The sequence below is a fragment of the Vombatus ursinus genome, unplaced genomic scaffold (assembly GCF_900497805.2).
Source record: "Vombatus ursinus unplaced genomic scaffold, bare-nosed wombat genome assembly UNPS02001287.1, whole genome shotgun sequence".
NCBI lineage: Eukaryota > Metazoa > Chordata > Mammalia > Diprotodontia > Vombatidae > Vombatus > Vombatus ursinus.
Genome location: NW_020941065.1, coordinates 20,067,222 through 20,085,914, shown reverse-complemented (window position 1 = coordinate 20,085,914; position 18,693 = coordinate 20,067,222). Strand labels below are relative to the sequence as shown.

Here is an 18,693-nt window from a genome sequence, read left to right as displayed (position 1 = left end):
GGGGGTGGGGGGAGGTACTATTATTATTCCCATTTTATAGTTGAGGAAAGTATGAGGCATACAGGCGGGTAGAGGTTAAGTGACTTCTCTAGGGTCACGTAGCTAGGAGGCATCTGAGGCTGGATTTGAACTCGGGTATAGCAGTCCAGGCTGTGACCTTAGAGACACCCCGTTCAGCCATCCCCAGGGAAGAATCCAGCTTCCAGCCCCGCGCAGTGCATGTGTGTCTGTCTGCTGGGGGACTTCAGTGACTGGGAGCTCACTACCTTTCCTAGCAGCCCACTCCATGGCTGGACAGCTCCCGTTGTGAGGAGTTGAGAGCTGCCTCTTTCCTGTTACTCCGAGTTCTGCCTTCTTTAGCTAGGGAGAATGGAGACCCCTAATGTCTGGGAAGGCTGCGGTCATTCCCCTCCCCACGCCCATTCCCCTCCCCACGCCCGTAGTCTTCTTCTGCAGGACCTGCCTCTTCAGATGCGTTTGTGGGACCTAGCAGGAGCCCATTGGGAGCCCCACAGAGATGTGGTTTGTTTGGTTAGAAGCGCGTGCCCTGCCCTGGTCCCTCTCACGGGTCCCCCTGCCAGGCTGCAGGAGCTGGCAGGGGGAGGGCCCCGTCCATTCTGCTGCTCAGCCTTCCAGAACAGCTTTAGCTGCAGTGCAGGATGTGAGCATGGAATTACCGTCCTCCCCTCCCCTCCTCCTGAGCCCCTCCCCCTTCCCCTTCTTCCCCGGCTGGCCCTGCGCTCAGGTTGGCTCCTGGGAGAGCTGTCCAAGGCCGAGGCCAGCCGGCCGCGATCGCCTGGGGCGGAGGGGCATGGGGCTGGCCAGTGTGAGGCAGGCAGCTTCCCGACTCACCGAAGGGTGGATGTGTCACCCAGTGCCTGTTTGTTTGCACTAGCTGGGACCCTCGCAGCTGAGTTACGAGAGGGGCAAGCCGAGCGATCTGCCTAATGGAGCAGGGGCGGTAGGAGCCGTGGAGGCATCGAGTTCTCCCTCCCATGCTGGGGGAGGGGAGAAGAAAAAACAAAGGCCAGGAGGGAGACACTTAACCCCTCAACCCCGATGATGTGTCAGTCAAACACCTTGCAAGGAGCAGACCTTCACAAGGGGAAATGGTGAGATGCTCTAAAGCTTTATCTAACCCTCCTCCCCCTTGCTACAACCTCCACAAAGTTAAAATTCATGTCCGGAAGCCGCGTGCGGGAAAGTGCAGCAGCTGGGCTGGGGAGCAGCAGCCCCCACGGCTGGAGGGGCCCAGCCCACTGGGCTTGGACGGGGGCACAGCCAGTAGGAGAGCCCGGTTCAGGTACCGTCTAGTGTTTCTGCATGGGGAGAGGAGGGGAAGGGGGGCCAGGATGGAAGGGGCCAGGGCAGCCAGGAGGGCCTTCCTTTGGCCTAATTACCCGTAAAGCTCCTTAGGCTGCTTCTCCCCGTCAGAGGTGGCTTTGTCCAGAGCCAGCGAAAGGACCCTTCCCTTCCCCCTTCCACCCTTTGGCCCTGGGAAAGGAGCCGAGAACAGGAAGAATGAGCCTGGCAGCCCCTTCCTCAGAGGGCGGAGAGGTTGGAAAGAGGGGATCTGGAGCACTGCCAGCTGCACCTCTGCGGGGATTGGTCCATTGTGCTCTGCAGTGGAGTGGGAGGAGGGAGGAGGAGATGAGAGAGTGCGGGATGCTAGCCGAGAAGGCCTCCGGGAGCTGCTGGTCTTGGTCTCTGTGGCAGGGGCAGCCTTCCCTTGGCTGACTGTTAAGTCAGCCCCAAACCTTGTTTTCTTCCTGGCGTAATTCCAATACCTGAATTGGCAACCCCAGGCACACCAGAGGAAGCGAAAACGGAGTTTCTTTAGGATTCACTTAAAATCCTAGTGCCAAGAATGCCCTTTGAGGTAATCGAGTCCTTCTTAGCTGATAGATGAGGAAAGTGAGGTGCAGACTGGAGGCGCCCAGGAGCTGCCCCTGAGCCCAGGGTGATTCTGGCCGGGTGGACAGCAAGCCCGTCCTCAGCCCCGGCCAGCTTGCCTACCCTGGCCTCAGGTCCTCGAGGGCATTTGGAAGCTCGCACAGCCCTGTCTGCACCAAGTCGAGGGTGAGCCTTCATCTCTCCAACTCATTTCCTACTTAGGAGCTCAGAGAGGTGACGACTTGCCCACAAGTGCACAGTAAGGCTCAGAGGTGAGCTTCATACCCTGGGGGCCAGGCTGCAGTCCTGAATGGACAGAGCTAACCTGGGCTCCTAACCTGTGGGTGCCAGCTTCTGCCCGCTTCATCCCACGGCCTCTCCCAGCACTTGTGGTGTGACCACGCTGGTGAGGACGCTGACGACCTGCCTGGGGAGGGAGCGGGAAGGAAGTCCAGAGCTAGGCCCCTGCAGGCCCTGTCCACAGGGAGATTACAGTCCAGTCAGGGGCCGGGAGAGGATGACCATAAAACACTGGCAGCATCTAGAGCTGAAGAGCTGTCAGGGAAGACTGCCTAGGGCACTGTCCAGAATTGGGATGGGGGTCTCAGGGGCAGTGGGTGTTCCCTCTAGGCAGGCAGGACCAGCAGATTCTTGTTCACATGTGGGTGAACTGATCGGCTACTGAGCTGGTTTCTGACCCGGAGAGGCTGTGATCTGTGGTTCCATCCAACCCTCTCATTCTGCAGATGTGGAAACTGAGGCCCAGAGTCTTAGAGGGGGTATCCTAGATGACAGCTCTGGACAGGAAGGGGCCTCCAGAGCCGCTCGGTGCGGCCTCCTTAGTTTTAACAGATGACGAAACAGCCGCCCTGAGAGGGAAAGGGATGCCTGGCTCAGGGTCATACGGGGGGCAGGTCCTCTGACTTCTCCGGGCCTCTCTCCCTGCCCATGTGACTCCCAGATCCCTCTGTGTCAGGCCAGGCCTTGCTCTGCCCTCTTCATCCCCCAGCAGCTTGGGATGCTGACCAGGGCCGTGCCTATGGCAGACCTGGAGGAGCCGGGTCCAGGGAGGGGCCGCGCTCAGCGGATGTCCCCCAGGACTGTAGCTGAGCGGCTAACGAGCAGCCGTTTCCCATCTCTGAGAATCCCAGGGCTCCTGGGGCGTGGGAGGGAGCTGCAGGAGACCTGGAGGCTGGCAGGGAGGCCTTCTCCGCCGCGCTTAGGGACCTTATACCTTAACCTGCTGCTCGATGGGGGGGGGGCAAAGAGCTGTCAGGCCTTGCCAGCTGGATGGGAGAGCTAAGGAGGCTGCAGGTGTCATCAGGAGGGGCCCCCAAGATCGTCATTCAGCCGAGCCCCTCATTCCACAAAGCAGGAAACTGAGTCCCAAGAGGCTGAGGGACTGGCCAATAGCCATGCAGTAACTAGGAGGCAGAATCTTGAGTGTTGGCTGGTCCATCCTGTGTAATTGTTCTTTGAGCTAGAAGAAGACTGAAGAAAGTTTTGGTTAGCGGACTTCCCCTCGGTAAGAGTCCATAGACTAGGGCAGCTAGGTGGCGCAGTGGATAGAGTCAGGAGGACCTGAGTTCAAATCTGGCCTCAGACCAAACACTTGACATTTACTAGCTGTGTGACCCTGGGCAAGTCACTTAACCCCAGTTGCCTTAAAAAAAAAAGTCCATAGACTCATGGGGTCCTACATCTGCAGCTGGGGGGAACCTGGGAGGCTCCCAAGCCAACCCCACGCCTTTTACGGATGAGGAAACTGCGAGGTCCCCAGGGTCACCTGACTGAGCCAGGATTTGAACCTAGAATGTCCACTTAATATTGACCTGTGAGGTTTGGCCCTCTAGCTTCCTGTAAGGCCGAGCTGGGCCCACAGCTCCCAGGGGGGCCCCACGGTCCCCAAACAGCATCTTTCTAGCCCTGCCTTGCTGGGGAAGCACCAGGGGGGCGTGGGTCAGGGTTAGGGAGCTAGAAGAGGCCGAGTAGCTTCAGACTGAGATGGAGGGACCTCAGGAGGCATGCTGTGCAGGAGAGGAGGCCGGGAGGCTGGGGAACTTCCTCTGCTCCAGTCACCGCCTCCTCTAAGGCTCCAAGAAGCAGCAGGGACTGTCCCAGGGTCCTCTCTTCCTCTCACCACCTTGTGCTCTTGGGTGTCGGGCACCAAAGCAGATTCTGCCCAGACCTGAGCTGGTTCAAGCCAACCCTGGGGCCCTCAGGACAGCGGTGGCTGCCGATCAGCCCCTCCTAACAGGGACAAGAGGCACGAGCCGGGCGGGGGTGTCCCCTGGCTTAGCAGGAGGTGTGCAGGCCCTGGCAGTGCCAGGAGGCCTTCATTTATACCCCCTATGTGATCCCACAGGTTGCAATTCCCCCAGCTGGCCCTGAGGCGAAGGTTGGGCCAGCTCAGCTGCATGTCTAGGCCTGCTCTGAAGCTCCGCTCCTGGCCTCTCACAATCCTCTATTACCTTCTGCCTTTCGGTGCCCTTAAGCCTCTGAGCAGGGTAGGATGGAGGCCCGTGAGCAGGGTAAGTGCGTGCGTGGGTGCACACGTGGCGGCTGGGGCACTTTGATTCTGTCTGGAGAGCTGGCCCAAGACACAAAGCTCCAGGGAGTGTAGGTGGGACAGGGGAGAGAGAGAGAGAGAGAGAGAGAGAGAATGTGTGTGTGTGAGACTATGTGTGTCTGTGCTCCAGGGAGTAGGTGGGGACAGAGGTGTGTCTGTGTGTGTCCATCTAGCCATCTCTCCTTGTGCGCGCATGTGGATCTGTGTTCTCCTGTCCCCAGCACTTTGGAGGGGACGTCTTCAAATTCCACGTGTGTAAGCTTAGCTGGGGCCCCCACTGCCGTTGAGAGCCGCAGTCCACAGAAGTGGCCCGGCCGGCCCCGAGGAGTAGCATGTAGGGGCCCGAGGGACAAATCAGAAGGTGTGGCTTGGCCCCAGAGGAGCTCCAGGGCTTCCTCCAAGGTCCTGACGCCCTTGCGGTGCGGCAGCAGCCCAGCCTCTCTCCCCACACCCCATCTCTGCAGGCCTCCTGAGAGTCAGATCCTAGAGGGAAGCCCAGAAATAGGATTTCCTGCCCTGGAGAGAAGCTTCCAGCAGGCGATCAGGGATGGAGAGGGGGGGAGGCTGAGAGGAGCCCCGGGGGTGCTGGCCTCCCAGGGCCTGCACTGGTGCACAGGTCAGCGGCTTTGGTGTCTCCTTGAGGTGACTTGCCCAGCACCCCCGTAGCTGGGTCCCCCGTGATAAGTCTTGTGTTCCTCATCCTCGGCAAGGCCTGAACGCCACATTCACTCGTCAAGCTTCTCTCCACCAGTCACTTAGGACCTGACTCCCACAAACTGGATCCCCACAGGTCATGGCACTTCCCTTTGTGGTCGCCCCCCCCAAAACAGCTGGAGGGGCCCCCCAGGGACAGGATGCCAGGCCACACAGCCTGGAGCCGGCCCATGGCCTCCCCCCCGGATGTCAGGGCTCTTTGGCTAGCTGGGGAAGGCTGGAGAACTCCAGACAAAACACTCTGACGCTGCCGTCTGACGTCTTCATTCTTCCTGGCTGCTCCTGGGCATGCTACCCTTGGCAGATACACAAATCCAGCAGATGAGGCTTCTAGGGACCAGCTGGTGAACTCCAGACCTAGGTGCTGGGGGACGTAGGGTCTACTCAGAGCACAGTCCTTCCCCTCTTTGAGGTGGAAAGGTCCAGAGGGTGGCCACATCATTCCCTCGCCTGGGACGTGACCAGGCACAGGCCAGGAGGGAAAAAGCCACTTGGGACTGGGGCAGACAGGGCAGAGGCTTCTGGGTAGAGGCAGCACAAGTGGATAGGGAAGGCCGTGTACTGCCCATGCGCTCCCAGCATGCAGCAAGGCCGGGGGGGAGAGGACCCCGCTCGGAGGGCCCCCCGCAGGTCATTTTCTGTTAGAATCCAAGAGGTCTGTGAGGAAAAGTGGCCTGCCAGCAGAGCCATCCTGGGGGACCATCGCTTATTCGGGGCCTCTGCAGTGTTCAAAGTTACAGTCAGATTGCTTTGGAGGCCTGTGGGATCTCATAGACTGACAGGGAGGAAGGAGGATGCAGAATGCAGAGCGGCCCAGCCTGAGGGAGGGGCGGCAGGTGGGCCGGAGGGCCAGGGGGGTCCTCAAAGCCTCTCTCGCCAAAATGATGAGGTTGGCTTCTCTCCTCTGGGCCAGACCTTGGGCGTTCTCCTGCTCCCCTCCAGGGGCGAGGGAGAGGCCACCCAACCCTGCCATTTTACAGATGAGAAAACTGAGGTCCAAAGAAAGGTTGCCACAGGCCAGATTCCAGCCCAAGTCTTGGTCCTTGGACTCAAACCCCCCTGCTCTTTCTCCTGTAACTTCAGTCCTCACATCATGGGGCCTCCCCTAACCCAGGAGGACACTGAGGCCTGGCCCAGGTTACTGAATTCCAGGCCTTAGTACCCTTGCCCCAGGGCTCTTTCCAATCAGCCCTGGTTCTTCCAATGAGGAGCCCCTGTGGGGTCCCTAAGCGACCACATCATCTCTCCTTTCTGCCCATGAAAGTTAAGGGGGATGGCTCTATCTCTGAGTCCGCCTAGGGAAGGGAGGGTAGCTGTTTACCTTATGAAATGCAGATCTCTAGAAACACCCGAGGGTGCCCAGAAGTGACCCAGCTGGCCAATCCCACCAGCTCTTGTGCCCTCCAGGCAGATGTTATCCACATCACAAAACATAGGGAGGTAGGGAGGGGGCTCCAGACCAGGGGATGCAAGGCTGCACCCGTCCCCCCCACCTCCGCAGCCAGAGCAAGGCCTGCAGACACATCAGACTGAGAAGTCCAGGGACATGCCGCCCGGTGAAAGGCAGACAGGATGGGGCGAGTGGGGCCTGGGACATGGCGGTGCCCGGCAGCTGACCTCCCTCTGTGACCGCAGGTCACCCTGTACAAGTCCGTGCCCACGCGGCTGCTGTCCCGGGCGTGGGGGCGGCTGAACCAGGTGGAGCTGCCCACCTGGCTTCGGAAGCCCGTGTACAGCCTTTACATCTGGACGTTTGGAGTGAACATGAAGGAGGCTGCCGTGGAGGACCTTGACCACTACAGGAACCTGAGCGAGTTCTTCAGCCGCAAGCTGAAGCCGCAGGCCCGGCCTGTGTGCGGCCTGCATAGTGTGGTGAGGCCCGGGGGCGGCCGGGGCAGTCTGCATGCTGGGCACAGGGGGGGTTGTTGCATGGAACTGGGCCCTAGAACTCAAGTCTATACCCATTTTGCAGAGGAAGAAATTGAGGCCCAGAGAGGACAGGTGACTCAACATGGGCCACACAGAAAGCCACTGTTTGAACCTGGGGCTCTTGCCACTGCCCTTTGCTGTCCCCTCAGCCTTCTTGGGCCCCCCGCTGAGAATTTAACCAGATAGGCCCCTGGAAGACCACGGGACTGCCGTGCTTGGGAGTGACTCTCTTCCCTGTTCAGAAGCGGGTGGGTGCAGAATGGGGCTTATGGTCAGGGAGCCGTTCTTCCCGTGTCATCCAGATCAGCCCGTCGGATGGGAAGATCCTCAACTTTGGCCAGGTGCAGAATTGCGAGGTGGAGCAGGTGAAGGGGGTCACCTACTCCCTGGAGTCCTTCCTGGGCCCGCGCGACACCCCTGACGACCTGCCCCTCAGCGGTGGCAGCGGCAATGGTGGCGGTCAGGGTGAGTCAGCCAGCAGCAGCAGCATCCTCTGGGGCAGCCTTCCCCCGACGCAAGGCGAGGAGAACGTGGCACTCTGCCCTGGGGCTCATCTGTCCCTGTTCCTGCTGCTCAGGCCTGGATTCCGGATGACCCAAGTTCAGATCCATTCTCAAATACTTAATAGCTGGGGGGGGTGGGGGTGGGGGTGGGGGGGCCTGGCAAGTTCCTTCACCTCTGTCTGCCTCAGTTTCCTCAACTATAAAATGGGTGTATTAATAGCACCTATTCCCGGGATTGCTGGATCGATTGAGATATTTTTAAAGCACTTAGCATGGTGCCTGGCCCACAGTAGGCACTCTGTAAGTGCTAGCTGCCATCATCATCATCATCATTACAAGACAGTACAGACTGTGTTGCCCCGTTTTGTAGCTGAGGTGTGGAGCGCCAGCTAGGAGAAGGATCCTGCCCCGTGGCACCCAGTGGGGCCTCTTAGAGCAGCCGCCAGAGATGGGTTGGGAGGAGCGGCTCCCAGTGGGCCAGCCACTTAGGTCTGGGAGTCGGCTGGTAACGGGCCTTGGCTTTTTCTATGGAGATGAATGTTACTGTGTGCTATGAGAAGTGGGTAGTTAACAGGGAGAAGGGAGCCAGTCAGCATCAGATGCTGACTCTGGGCTGGGGAGGTCCCCTTGCCACTTCAGCATCCCATTCTGTACTGGGGGGAGGGGCACGCCCCTCTACCCACCCCCATCCTGGAGCTGTTTGGTCATTTCTCAGCCGTGTCTGGTTTTATGACCCCTCGTGGGGTTTTCTTGGCACAGATACTAGAGTGGTTTGGCATTTCCTTCTCCAGGCCATTTATAGATGAGGAAACAGGCAGAGTGAAGTGACTTGCCCAGGGTCACCCAGCTTGGAGGCGTCTGGGGCCAGATTTGAACTCAGGTTTTCCTGACTCCAGACCCTGTGCTCTGTGCACTATGGTGCCACCCAGAGTGAATGGAGGGGCATCAGGCGCCTTGAGGGGGAAAGCACTGGCTCAGCTCCCTGCTGGGGACTTGGGGCCCAGGTCTGCTTTTTGGGCAGTTTCTGCTGTAAGAGCGTCAGTCCAGACTGGCTGCCTGGGGTCTGAGCTGGCACCTGCCAGGGCGGGCAAACACTTGCAGAGGGGCCAGTGGCTCCGGGAGCCCCAAGGGAAGTTTAGACAGACGTGGGTGACGGATCCCACCAGCCAGTTGGGAAGGCGGGGCCGCGGCTGCTGTCCTTTGTACAGAGCGCAGCATCACCCAGCCAGAAGAGGTTGAGGCAGGCCTGGGCCCAGACCAAGCTGGGCCGCACAAAGCTTCCTCGCCGCGTGCCCGCCACGGGGACCATCCAGGACTGGTGGTCTGATGCTCTGCCATTCCTCCCTTCAGCTTCTGCAGCCACAGCTCGCAGCTCCTTCCAGAGCCAGCTGGTCACCAAGGAGGGGAATGAGCTCTACCACTGTGTCATCTACCTGGCCCCTGGGGACTACCACTGCTTCCACTCCCCCACGGACTGGAGAGTGGCCCATAGGCGGCACTTTCCAGGTAGGGCTGGGGCTGGGGCTGGGGTGGCCATCAGGGTGGACTTGGCGTGCCCGTTGACCTCCATCCCCCAGAAAGGGGAGAGTTAGTGTTGGGCTGGAAAGTTGAGCCACAGTGGGCCTGGGCCTAAGACTGCCAGGGCAGCCGGCCTGTATCCTGAGCGCATCTTTGTGGGAGGTGACATCTGCCCCCTCCCCAGGAGCTCGAGGGAGCATTTAGTCCAGTGCCCCCCCCTTAGACCATCGCAGGCTGGACGCTTTGGCGCCAACCTTCCCTTCCTCCCCGATGCAGGCTCCCTGATGTCAGTGAATCCCGGCGTCGCCCGCTGGATTAAGGAGCTCTTCTGCCACAATGAGAGGGTGGTCCTAACCGGGGACTGGAAGCACGGCTTCTTCTCCCTCACAGCTGTGGGTGCCACCAACGTGGGCTCCATCCGCATCTACTTTGATCGGGTAAGTGAATCCACCGCGGAGCTTGTTCAGCGGCAAATAGATGTTATGAAGCGCCAGCTCGAAGCCAGAGCACAGACGCTGAGGAAAAGCTGCGTTTGCCTCCCAGGTCGGGCTAGTGGGGGAGGCTAGAGGGCAGCAAGGAGGAAGCTAGTGGGGCTGCATTCGACCTTTCCTGACACTCCCAGGCGGATGGCGCCTCACCACCAGCCTGACCTCCCATTCCTGTCTGACCTGCTCCTTGGCCTACACGGCATCTCCCCTCCTGGAGGATAGGGCCCATTTTGCAGCCCAGGTACCCGCTGATGTATTGAGAGCATAGTGTGTGTGAAGGGGAAAGATGGGTTGGTCCTGGGCTGAGATGAATTTTCAATGTGATTTGTGTTGTGCTTCAGCTGTAGTAGGAAACTGCCATGGCAAGACCCGGGTTTTAGCAAGTTTTGGTGAAGGCCAGATGGAGAGGGGAGGGCCCCTGCACTGGTCTAGGCACAGGGGGGTTGAAGCTGATCCAGTCTGCAGATGAGGGCCGGGATGGGGAGCGAGCACTGGATCAGGTCCAGAGCCCCAGATGTCTTCGCAGCCTCGAGCAGACACTAATGAGATGCGTGGGTACAAAAAGTCAACCTCACAAGTATAGGCTAGGGTCATGTAGTTAGGTAACAATTTGAAAAAGATTTGGGGGTTCCAGTGGACTGCAAGCTCACTAACACCAAACTGTTCATTCAAGAAAGCCGTGAACGTCCAAAGAAGGCATTAGACTTTTGCTAGTCTGCTCTGGTGCGGCCGCGTCTATGCCGGCTCAGATGTCTGTGGTGTTCGGAAAACTGAGGTCTGGTGGGAGCCTAAGCAGGATCTTTGGGAAGCGGGGAAAACAAACTGCCTACCAGTGAGAGCTGGGGGGATCCCCCTCACTGGAAGACTTCAGGATAAAAGTAATAGCCGACACCCTATACGGCACATTAGGATTTGGAAAGCACTTTACAGATACAATCTTATCTCATCCTGGGAGGTAGGTGCCATTTTACAGATGAGGAAATAGAGGCAAGCAGAGGTGAAGTCCCACAGTTATCAAGTGTCTGAGACCACACCTGACTGTGGGGCCCTGAGCCACCCACTCTGTGAAAGGCATTCCATTTGTGGAGGGTTTGGACTGGAGGCCCGCCATTTCCGACTGGGCTAGACCTGCAGCCAAACTACCCGGTGCGGGGGCAGTGATCGGAGGCTGGCTGCCTCCGGGGCAGGAGCTTTTCTTGCTGGGCTCCGGTTTCTGACCTCCACGCTTGCTGACCCCTTCTCTCCCTCCAGGACCTGCACACAAACAGCCCCCGCTACAGCAAGGGCTCCTACAACGATTTCAGCTTCATCACGCACAGCAACAAGGAGGGCATCCCCATGAGGAAGGGCGAGCACCTCGGAGAGTTCAACCTCGGCTCCACCATCGTCCTCATCTTTGAGGCTCCCAAGGACTTCAACTTTCACCTGAAGCCAGGGCAGAAGATTCGATTTGGGGAAGCCCTGGGCTCCCTCTAGAGCCAGTCTCCGCCACAAGGGTGATGCTGCCAAGGAAGCTCCTTCAGATCCGCGTGAGGGCGAAGGCTTCGGGACGGAAATGGGAAGCGGCCCCCGAGCCTAGCTGTGGGGAGCAGCAAGGTGCCTTGCTCTGCTTGGGCAGGCGTTGGGGGCACCAAGGACTCTGTCCCAGCGTCCCACTGTGGCCCCCAGCTCCACCAGTCAAGCCTTTGAGAAGGGAGGAGAGAGGGAACCTTGCCTTATCCCGTACCTTCTGCCCCAAGGTAGTGCGGGCAGGGAGAAGCTGGAGTTGATTTTTGGATTCTGCACCAATTTTATGAACTGGAAATACTCTGTCTATACTGCATCAGGTTCCATGGGTGATGATTTTCTTTTGAAGGTGGTAAACATTTTCATTCTCTTTCCGTTAGTGGGGCCATTGTGGGATACAGCTCAGTGTCTTAGCCTCCTCCCAATAAAGCCTCCCATGATTTCCTAGATCTTTTCAGGCCTTAATCCCTTTCAGTATCTAATCCACTGCCCTGCCCTATTCCCTTGCATCCTCTGGGTTCAAGGCAGGCCCTGGAGCCTGCTCTGGGCCCACACCCAGCCGCCCCCTCCCAGGGTGGCCAGGGCTCCAGGAAGGCTTCTTTTTGGTGCATGGGGTGAAGTGCATCCAGCATTGACTGTGGACCAAAATCTCAGCTTCCTGAGCCTACTCCAGACATTGGGCTGATTTCTGGTCTTTGTTTTGATTTTTAAATTTTACTTATTTACTATGGAGATGGTGGGGGGAAAGCCAAATCTTCCTTTGCACTTACTACTGGGAACTTCTCTCCTCTTTCTTGCCAACATGGGCTGTCTGCTGGGGCTTGTCCGGGAGGCTGCGCATGGCCTCCAGCGGGCAGAGGCCCTAGGACCAAGAACACTGGAGAGAGGCGCTGTGGCCGATGGGCCTTCTCGTGGCTCACTTGGTGGGGCCATTCCTGTACAGCCCAAGGCGGGAGCATCCCCTCCATCCCCATTCTAATCACCTCTGGTCCTTAGTCCAGACATGCAAGAAAGTTTCCTCAAAGCCTACGTGCATCATAGCGTGTGAGCCCTGCCCAGAGGCGGGCTCTGGGGAGCAGCTGTTTGCTACTTGAAAGGGGGCAGAAGAGGCCCCTCCCCTCCAGCGGGGAGCTGGCACAGTGTGTCCAGCACCACCCAGGCACTGCCCGGGAACCGCACCAGGCCCAGGGAAGTAGCTGCTTTTGATTTCTGTCAGCTGGCATTGAAAGAGGCAGGCAGATGGTTCTGCCCGAGCCAGCTCTTTGGGGTGCAGGGTCATGGCTATGGAAACACACAGGGAAAAGGGACTAGGCTTCCTGATGATGCTGGTGATGCTGTGAATTTCTCCTGCCAGGAGAAGCCATTGAATCTTCAACTGTATCAGTAGCACAGTATTTTTGTATGTCAGTGGAAGACTTCGGGAACAGTAATTCATTTAATTGCAAACATTTTCAAATAAAAAAATACATTGCAACTGCTTATTGCGTGCCTAGTATCTTACATGTTCTCCCCAAATCAAGCCACCGCAATAAATGGGTGTTTCCCCTCGGCCCCTGCCAGAGAGGGGAGGGAGGAGGGGAAAGGGAGAGGTGCGTGCTGTGGCAGGAGCTCCCAGGAGCACCTGGAGCTAGGAGAAGGCGGCCCTCAGGACCTGGATGCGGGCCATGTACCGCTGCACCCGCTGCCGCTCGGCTCGCAGCTCCTCCATCAGATGGGCAATCTGCGTCTCCGCCTACAAAAGGAAGGAGGTGGGCCGGGGCCCCGAGTCTCACAGCGGGCCCTCTGTGCCAGCGCTGGTGCCCAGAGTCAAACGCAGACCGTACCTGGTGAAGTTCCTGCCGAACCTGCCGTCCTGCTTCCTCCTCCTCTGGTCTGGGGTCCTCCGTGCTCAGTGCTAACCACTTCCTGAGGCTGCTCGCCTGCCTCTGCCAGGACCTGAAGAGAAGGGACAGGACACGGCGTTCGGAGAGATGCAGAGCCCTGGCAAGGGAACGGCCTTCCTCTCCAAGAAACCAGTGGCTAATTCTGCCCCCAGGAGCTTGGCCCCTGGGGGTTAGAGCTGGACCTTACAGAACATCTCACACAGGAAGCGATTAAGGTCAGAGGGCAACGATTTAAGGGAAGAACTCCGGTTTCCTGACACCACCCAGTGCTCACTTCCCCACCCTCTGCAGGGGACACGGGGGAAACGTCCCTAAAGGGAACTCAGCCACTGTGCTGGACACTGGAGACAGATAGAGGGGAAGCCCCCAATGCAGAAAACAGTGATTCAGAAATGTGATAAGGGCACTAGTGGGTACAAGGTGGACGGGAGAACGCCTTGTGAAGGAGGCGGCCTTTGGGTGAGCTTTAACAGAGAGCCGGTACTAGTACCCATGCTTCGCAAAGTATTCTCAGAAACTGGGAAGTGAAGCACCTACCAGAATCCTTTATGAGACAAATAAGAGTCCTGTTATCTAAACTGGGGAAAGATAAAACACAGAAAACTAGGGGCCAATATCATGAATGCACACCGACTCAAAAATTTTCAACAAAATGTTGCCCGATAGACTATAGTGACTTATCCAAAGAAATCATTTGTTATGACTAGATGGGATTTGTACCAGGGACGTGAGGATGGTTCAACATTAGGCCAGCGATCAACTTAATCATAATAAAAACCAAAACATCCAAAACCACATGATCATCTCAATAGATGCAGAAAAAGCCTTTGATAAAGTGCAACCCTCTTTTATGCTAAAAACCCTGCAAAGTACAGGTACAGAAGGACCTTTATTAATGTCATAAAAAGCATCATATGCAACAGGGACATCCCAGAACCTTTTCTAATAAATAGGAAAGTGAAGCAAGGATGCCCATTCTCCTTGCCACCATTTTATACAGATCTGGAAATGTTAACAGAAATAAGACAAGAGAAAGAAAGATAGGTAAAGGGGAGAGAAAAATACTCTTATTTGTAATGACGTGGTTCATGTGGAAAATCCTAGGGAATCATCAGGGACTAACAGACAACAACTTCAGTAAAGCTACAGGCTACAAAATAAATCCTCAAAATAGTAACAAACTCCAACAGGCAACAAGAAAGGGAAATCCCATTCCAAATACCTACAAAGTGCATAAAACATCTGGGGATCGGCCACCCAAAGCACACAAAAGACTTGGATGCAAAGTGTACAGAGTGCTCTTTAAAGACAAAAAGAATAATTTGAACAGCTGGAGGAATTTTCAGTGTTCATGGCTAGGCCATGCCAAAATAATAAAATTTACAATACTACCAAAATTAATTTTACTCTTAATGTTACACCAATCAAATTACCAAAAGGATACTTTACAGAATTTTATAAAATAATAATAAAAGTCATTTGGAAAAGCAAAAGATCTAGATATAAAGATAAAAGATGAAAAGAAACAGGGATGGATGAAGGGGGAATAGCCCCTCTAGACCTTAAACTACATTATAAAGCAGCAGTCATCAAACCATCTGGTATTGGTTAAAAAGTATCACTTATCATCATGTAACCATCTGATATTGGTTAGAAAATACAGCTAGAGGGGCAGCTAGGTGGCGCAGTGGATAGAGCACCGGCCCTGAAGTCAGGAAGATCTGAGTTCAAATCCGGCCTCAGACCAAACACTTGACACTTACTAGCTGTGTGACCTTGGGCAAGTCACTTAACCCTGACTGCCTCACTAAAAAAAAAAAAAAAGAAAGAAAAAAAGAAAAAAAAGAAAAGAAAAAACATCAAGATAAATAAAGGATAAATAAATAGGAGGAAAAAAGGGATGCCAACTCATATCCTGTAGGAGGCTCAGGGTGAAGACAAGAACCTGACTGAAACCTGGGATGAGGAGAAAGGGGCCAGCAGGGCACCCTTCTGGACGGTTTCAGCCATCTACCAGTCTCCTGGGGCCACACCTAGGATCCAGCAAAGGTCTGGCTCATGGCCCAACAGGAACACTTCCCCATCCCTATCCTGTTAACTGTCCCATGGCAAAAGCACTTTGGACCCAAGGTGTGTAAGAGAGCATGGCTGGGTTCATGGGAAACAGAGGCAGCTACCACAGCTCCAGGGCTTGGACCCTTACCCCAGCACTGGATTCACAGCTCACCAAAAGAGGTGAACAAGCCCCTGTCCAGAGCTGGGACACACATCCTGAGCTCTGGCCTGGGACTTAACAGACAAGCTACAGGTCCCAGCCCTGCCTCCTCCTCCCTGGGTGACCCTGGGCTAGTCCCTTCCCATCTCTGGCCTTGCAGGCCTCCAAGGTTAGTCTCCCACTGTTGCACAGCTGCCCGGGGATGGATGTGAGGACCCGAGGGTCTCAGCCTAAAGCCAAAGTGCCCTTAGGAGGTTCAATGCATCATCCTCTAAGAATGATGAAGGAACGTGTTCCCAAGCCACCTAGAAATGATTTCAGATTATAATCACTGACTGGTGTCTCTCTGTGCCTGCTATCTCCCACTCAGAGGCACCAATCAATACCACAAAAGCCAACATGTCTGTCACACCTGAGGTGGGCTTCAAACGATGGGCAGGTATTCAAAAAACCAAGCATGGGAAGGCAGGCGTTCAAAGACCGGGAGACAGGAGAGCAGGGCACGTCGTGGGTCAGGGAGAGGAGCCAGACGTGCTATGGAGGGCTGTGGGGCTACACTGGGCAGAGTCCCGAATGCCGGACAGAGACATGAGGGAGCCCAAGGAGTGAGGGGAGAAGGATCATTGTGTGCCACTGTGTGGGACAGGGCCTGTCAGGAGGCAGCCGTGCCCCTGCGGGCTGGTCATTGGCCTCAGCGCCCCTGCAGGAGCCTTGGCAGGGGCTTACCTGAGGCTTTCCTTGTTGGCCTGGTAACTGAACAATTTCTCCTGGATCTCTTCGAGCTCGGCCTCCAGCTCACTGCCGTCTCCCAGGGTGCCCAGCCCCCTTCTGCCTGTGTCGGCCTGCGAGCCCCCTGAGGAAGAGACGGAGGTGCCTGACTGCCCAGGGGCCCAGGCTGCCTGGCTGGGAACGCCGATTTCATTTCTGGCTTCCGATTCTCCAGGTGGGGTATGTGGGGATCCCGAGGCTACTTCTGCCCTTTTCAGGGCTCAGGGAGGGTCACAGCAGGGCCCAGGATCACAAACCTCAAGCTAGGAGAGGCCTCAGAGTCCACACTGGGGCAGCTACATGCTAGGCCTGCAGTCAGCAACACCTGAGTTCAAATCCAGCCTCAGCTACATGCTAGCTGTGGGACCCTGGGCAAGTCACTTAACCTGTCTGCCTCCATTTCCTCATCTGTAAAATGGGGATCATCATAGCCCCAACCTCCCGAGGTTGCTGTGAGGATCAAAAATTTGTGAAGCACTTGGCAGTCCCTGGCGCACAGTAGGCCTGTTTGTTCTCTCTCTCCCACTGACATCAGGACCACAAAACCCTTCATGGAGGACAAGGGATTTGACGACAGAAATCCAGTTCTATTTGGCACCTGTGAGACCTTAGGCAAGTCACTGAACTCTCTGGGCCACGGCTTCTTCCTCTGTAAAAAGCGGGGCTAACACGAAGTGGTCTCAAGGGTCCCTTGGTCCTAGGGCGCCTCTCATTGCGCCAAAGCATTTCTGCAAACCAAATGGGCCCGAGGACAGGCCCCTGGAAGGAAGGCTGCCAGGGCAGGGCGGCCCAGGGAAGGCCTCTGGGTCCCGAGGCTCACAAAACCAGCTTCTGCACTGGAGAGCGTGTGAGGAGGCAGCCCTGAGCACTTTCCCACCCTGCGTATCCCACAGAAGCTTTGGTGACTCCACCTCGAGCTCCACGTGCCCCCAGACACAGGGCCAAGATACATGTGGCGAGAGCACAGAGGGAGGGCTGGCTACTCGGGATAGCGTGAGGCCTGCCCACAACTACCCAGCTGGCATTCAGACCTCCCTGGGGACGCTGTGCTCTCCTGGCCTCCGAATCTGGGCCTATGGCAGCCAGGCAAGAAGAGAGAGGTCACGGCGCCATCTACATCGTGTCCCAGGGCACCACCTACCTGAAGCTTCCAGGCCCAGACTGGGCCTCCCACTGTTCCCTAGGAAGTCCTCGGGAAGAAGCAGGTGGCCACCAGGCTGGGGACGCCCTGTCTCAGCAATAGCCGCAGGCTCTCGGGGGCCCGGCTCAGAGGGAGCTAGCCCAACGGCAGGCTGGAAGGCAAGGACACAAGATGACCTCCCTCTCTGGGGGCTGGGGCAAAAGGTGGGGAAGCAGGAACCTGGTGCCACCCTCCTAGGGCAAGTGTGATGAGAAGCTCTGCCACATGGCACACTGCATGCGGAGTCAGAGCCCAGCTCCAGATGAATCCTTACCCCTCCAGGCCTCGGACAATGAGGGAGTCTGGGGGGAAGAAGTGGAAATGCCCATCTCTCCAAGATGCCTTCTACCGCGAATGAACTTCCTCCTCTAATCACAAGATCCCCAGGGAATGGCCGGGCTTCGCTGTGGGGAGCACCGCCTCCCTGGAGTGTCGGGCCCCCCAGCCCGCCAGCGCTGACAAGCCAGGACCAGGATGAAAGAATGTGTTCCTTTCCTGAGAGCCAGCTGGTCCCTGACCTGTTGCCTTCCTCTCAGTCAGGACCGTAAGGGACCAAGGACAGGTCACGTAACTCTCCACCACATCCGCCTGGGGACAAGGCCAAGAGAGGCTGGGAACGGGGCAGTCCTCAGGCTCCCACACCAGAAGAAAAACTCAGAAGCCGACCGAGGAGCTGGAGGCTTTGGGAGCCTTTTGGACTTCAACTGCATGGAACAAAATATCCGGCCATATTGTCCTTGCCTCTCGAAAAGCCTGGAGGCCCGTCCCAGGCAGCGGGTGCGGATCAAGACGGGGAAGAGGAGGCCAAAGACAGGCCAAGAACAGGGAAGACAAAAAGAGCCACGTCACCTTTCTGGGAAGGGACAAAACCTTCATGATATGTGTGTGATTACTCTCCGGCATCTACCTATGGCTTCTTCTTCTAGGCATGTGGTCCAGAGACCGGGGGATGATACTGCGGCAGACGCGGGGAAGACTTCCTACCCAGGGCTCATCCCCGGACAGCCACAGGAGGAAGTCAGGGAAAGGGAGGGAGGGTCAACAGGTCCCTGAAGCAACTCACACTTTTTATCAGGTCTCGGTCACCTGCTGTGGAGGAGGGGGGAGGCAGCGTAGCCTCGGCGTGGAGGGGCCTGTGGCCAGGAGGCTTTGGGAGGCCCCTGGGTTCTGTGCAGGTCCTGATGCTGGGTCCTGGTGCCACCAGAGTGGCAGAGGGGCTAGGCTGGGCAGGGAAGAGGGGCACAGCTGTTTCTGCCAAAAGCCTAAGACACAGAAAGTCAGTCAGTCAAGACATTATTACAAAAATCACACAGAATCTTAAGGTGAGTGGTGATTTCAACGTCCAGTGTCCACCCACACTTACCCCAAAGTTCCCCATCATAACCCGCCCTATGGCGTATAGAGGAAGGGGCACCTGCTGCCTCTCAGGGTGACCCATCCCCCTGGGGACCGCTCTCACTGTGAGGAAGGTCTGCCTGTGGGCAGCACACACTTCAGGGTAGAGTAGGAAGCCTCCTCCCATCACTC

The 18,693-nt window shown here is 56.8% G+C and overlaps 2 protein-coding genes across 14 annotated transcripts in view; one reads left to right on the top strand and one right to left on the bottom strand.

Annotated features, from left to right (window-relative positions):
- PISD (phosphatidylserine decarboxylase) overlaps positions 1 to 12,598 on the top strand; it is a 63,118-nt gene extending 50,520 nt beyond the window's left edge. For 3 of the 6 annotated variants that reach the window (XM_027863973.1, XM_027863983.1, XM_027863964.1), the window contains 5 exons: positions 6,812 to 7,048; positions 7,408 to 7,570; positions 8,959 to 9,114; positions 9,403 to 9,563; positions 10,866 to 12,598. In XM_027863973.1, the coding sequence (XP_027719774.1) occupies positions 6,812 to 7,048; positions 7,408 to 7,570; positions 8,959 to 9,114; positions 9,403 to 9,563; positions 10,866 to 11,090 (942 nt within the window). In that variant the 3' untranslated portion in view covers positions 11,091 to 12,598. Of the gene's footprint in view, positions 1 to 895; positions 1,113 to 4,258; positions 4,425 to 6,811; positions 7,049 to 7,407; positions 7,571 to 8,958; positions 9,115 to 9,402; positions 9,564 to 10,865 lie in introns of all 6 variants that reach the window. The other 3 variants (XM_027863998.1, XM_027863990.1, XM_027864008.1) reach the window with 2 other exon arrangements.
- SFI1 (SFI1 centrin binding protein) overlaps positions 12,537 to 18,693 on the bottom strand; it is a 66,627-nt gene continuing 60,470 nt past the window's right edge. For 4 of the 8 annotated variants that reach the window (XM_027863907.1, XM_027863900.1, XM_027863893.1 and 1 more), the window contains 5 exons: positions 18,230 to 18,428; positions 17,128 to 17,278; positions 15,945 to 16,071; positions 12,944 to 13,055; positions 12,537 to 12,852 (listed from right to left, as the gene is read on the bottom strand). In XM_027863907.1, the coding sequence (XP_027719708.1) occupies positions 12,748 to 12,852; positions 12,944 to 13,055; positions 15,945 to 16,071; positions 17,128 to 17,278; positions 18,230 to 18,428 (694 nt within the window). In that variant the 3' untranslated portion in view covers positions 12,537 to 12,747. Of the gene's footprint in view, positions 12,853 to 12,943; positions 13,056 to 15,944; positions 16,072 to 17,127; positions 17,279 to 17,601; positions 17,920 to 18,229; positions 18,429 to 18,693 lie in introns of those variants that run through there. The other 4 variants (XM_027863952.1, XM_027863925.1, XM_027863935.1 and 1 more) reach the window with 4 other exon arrangements.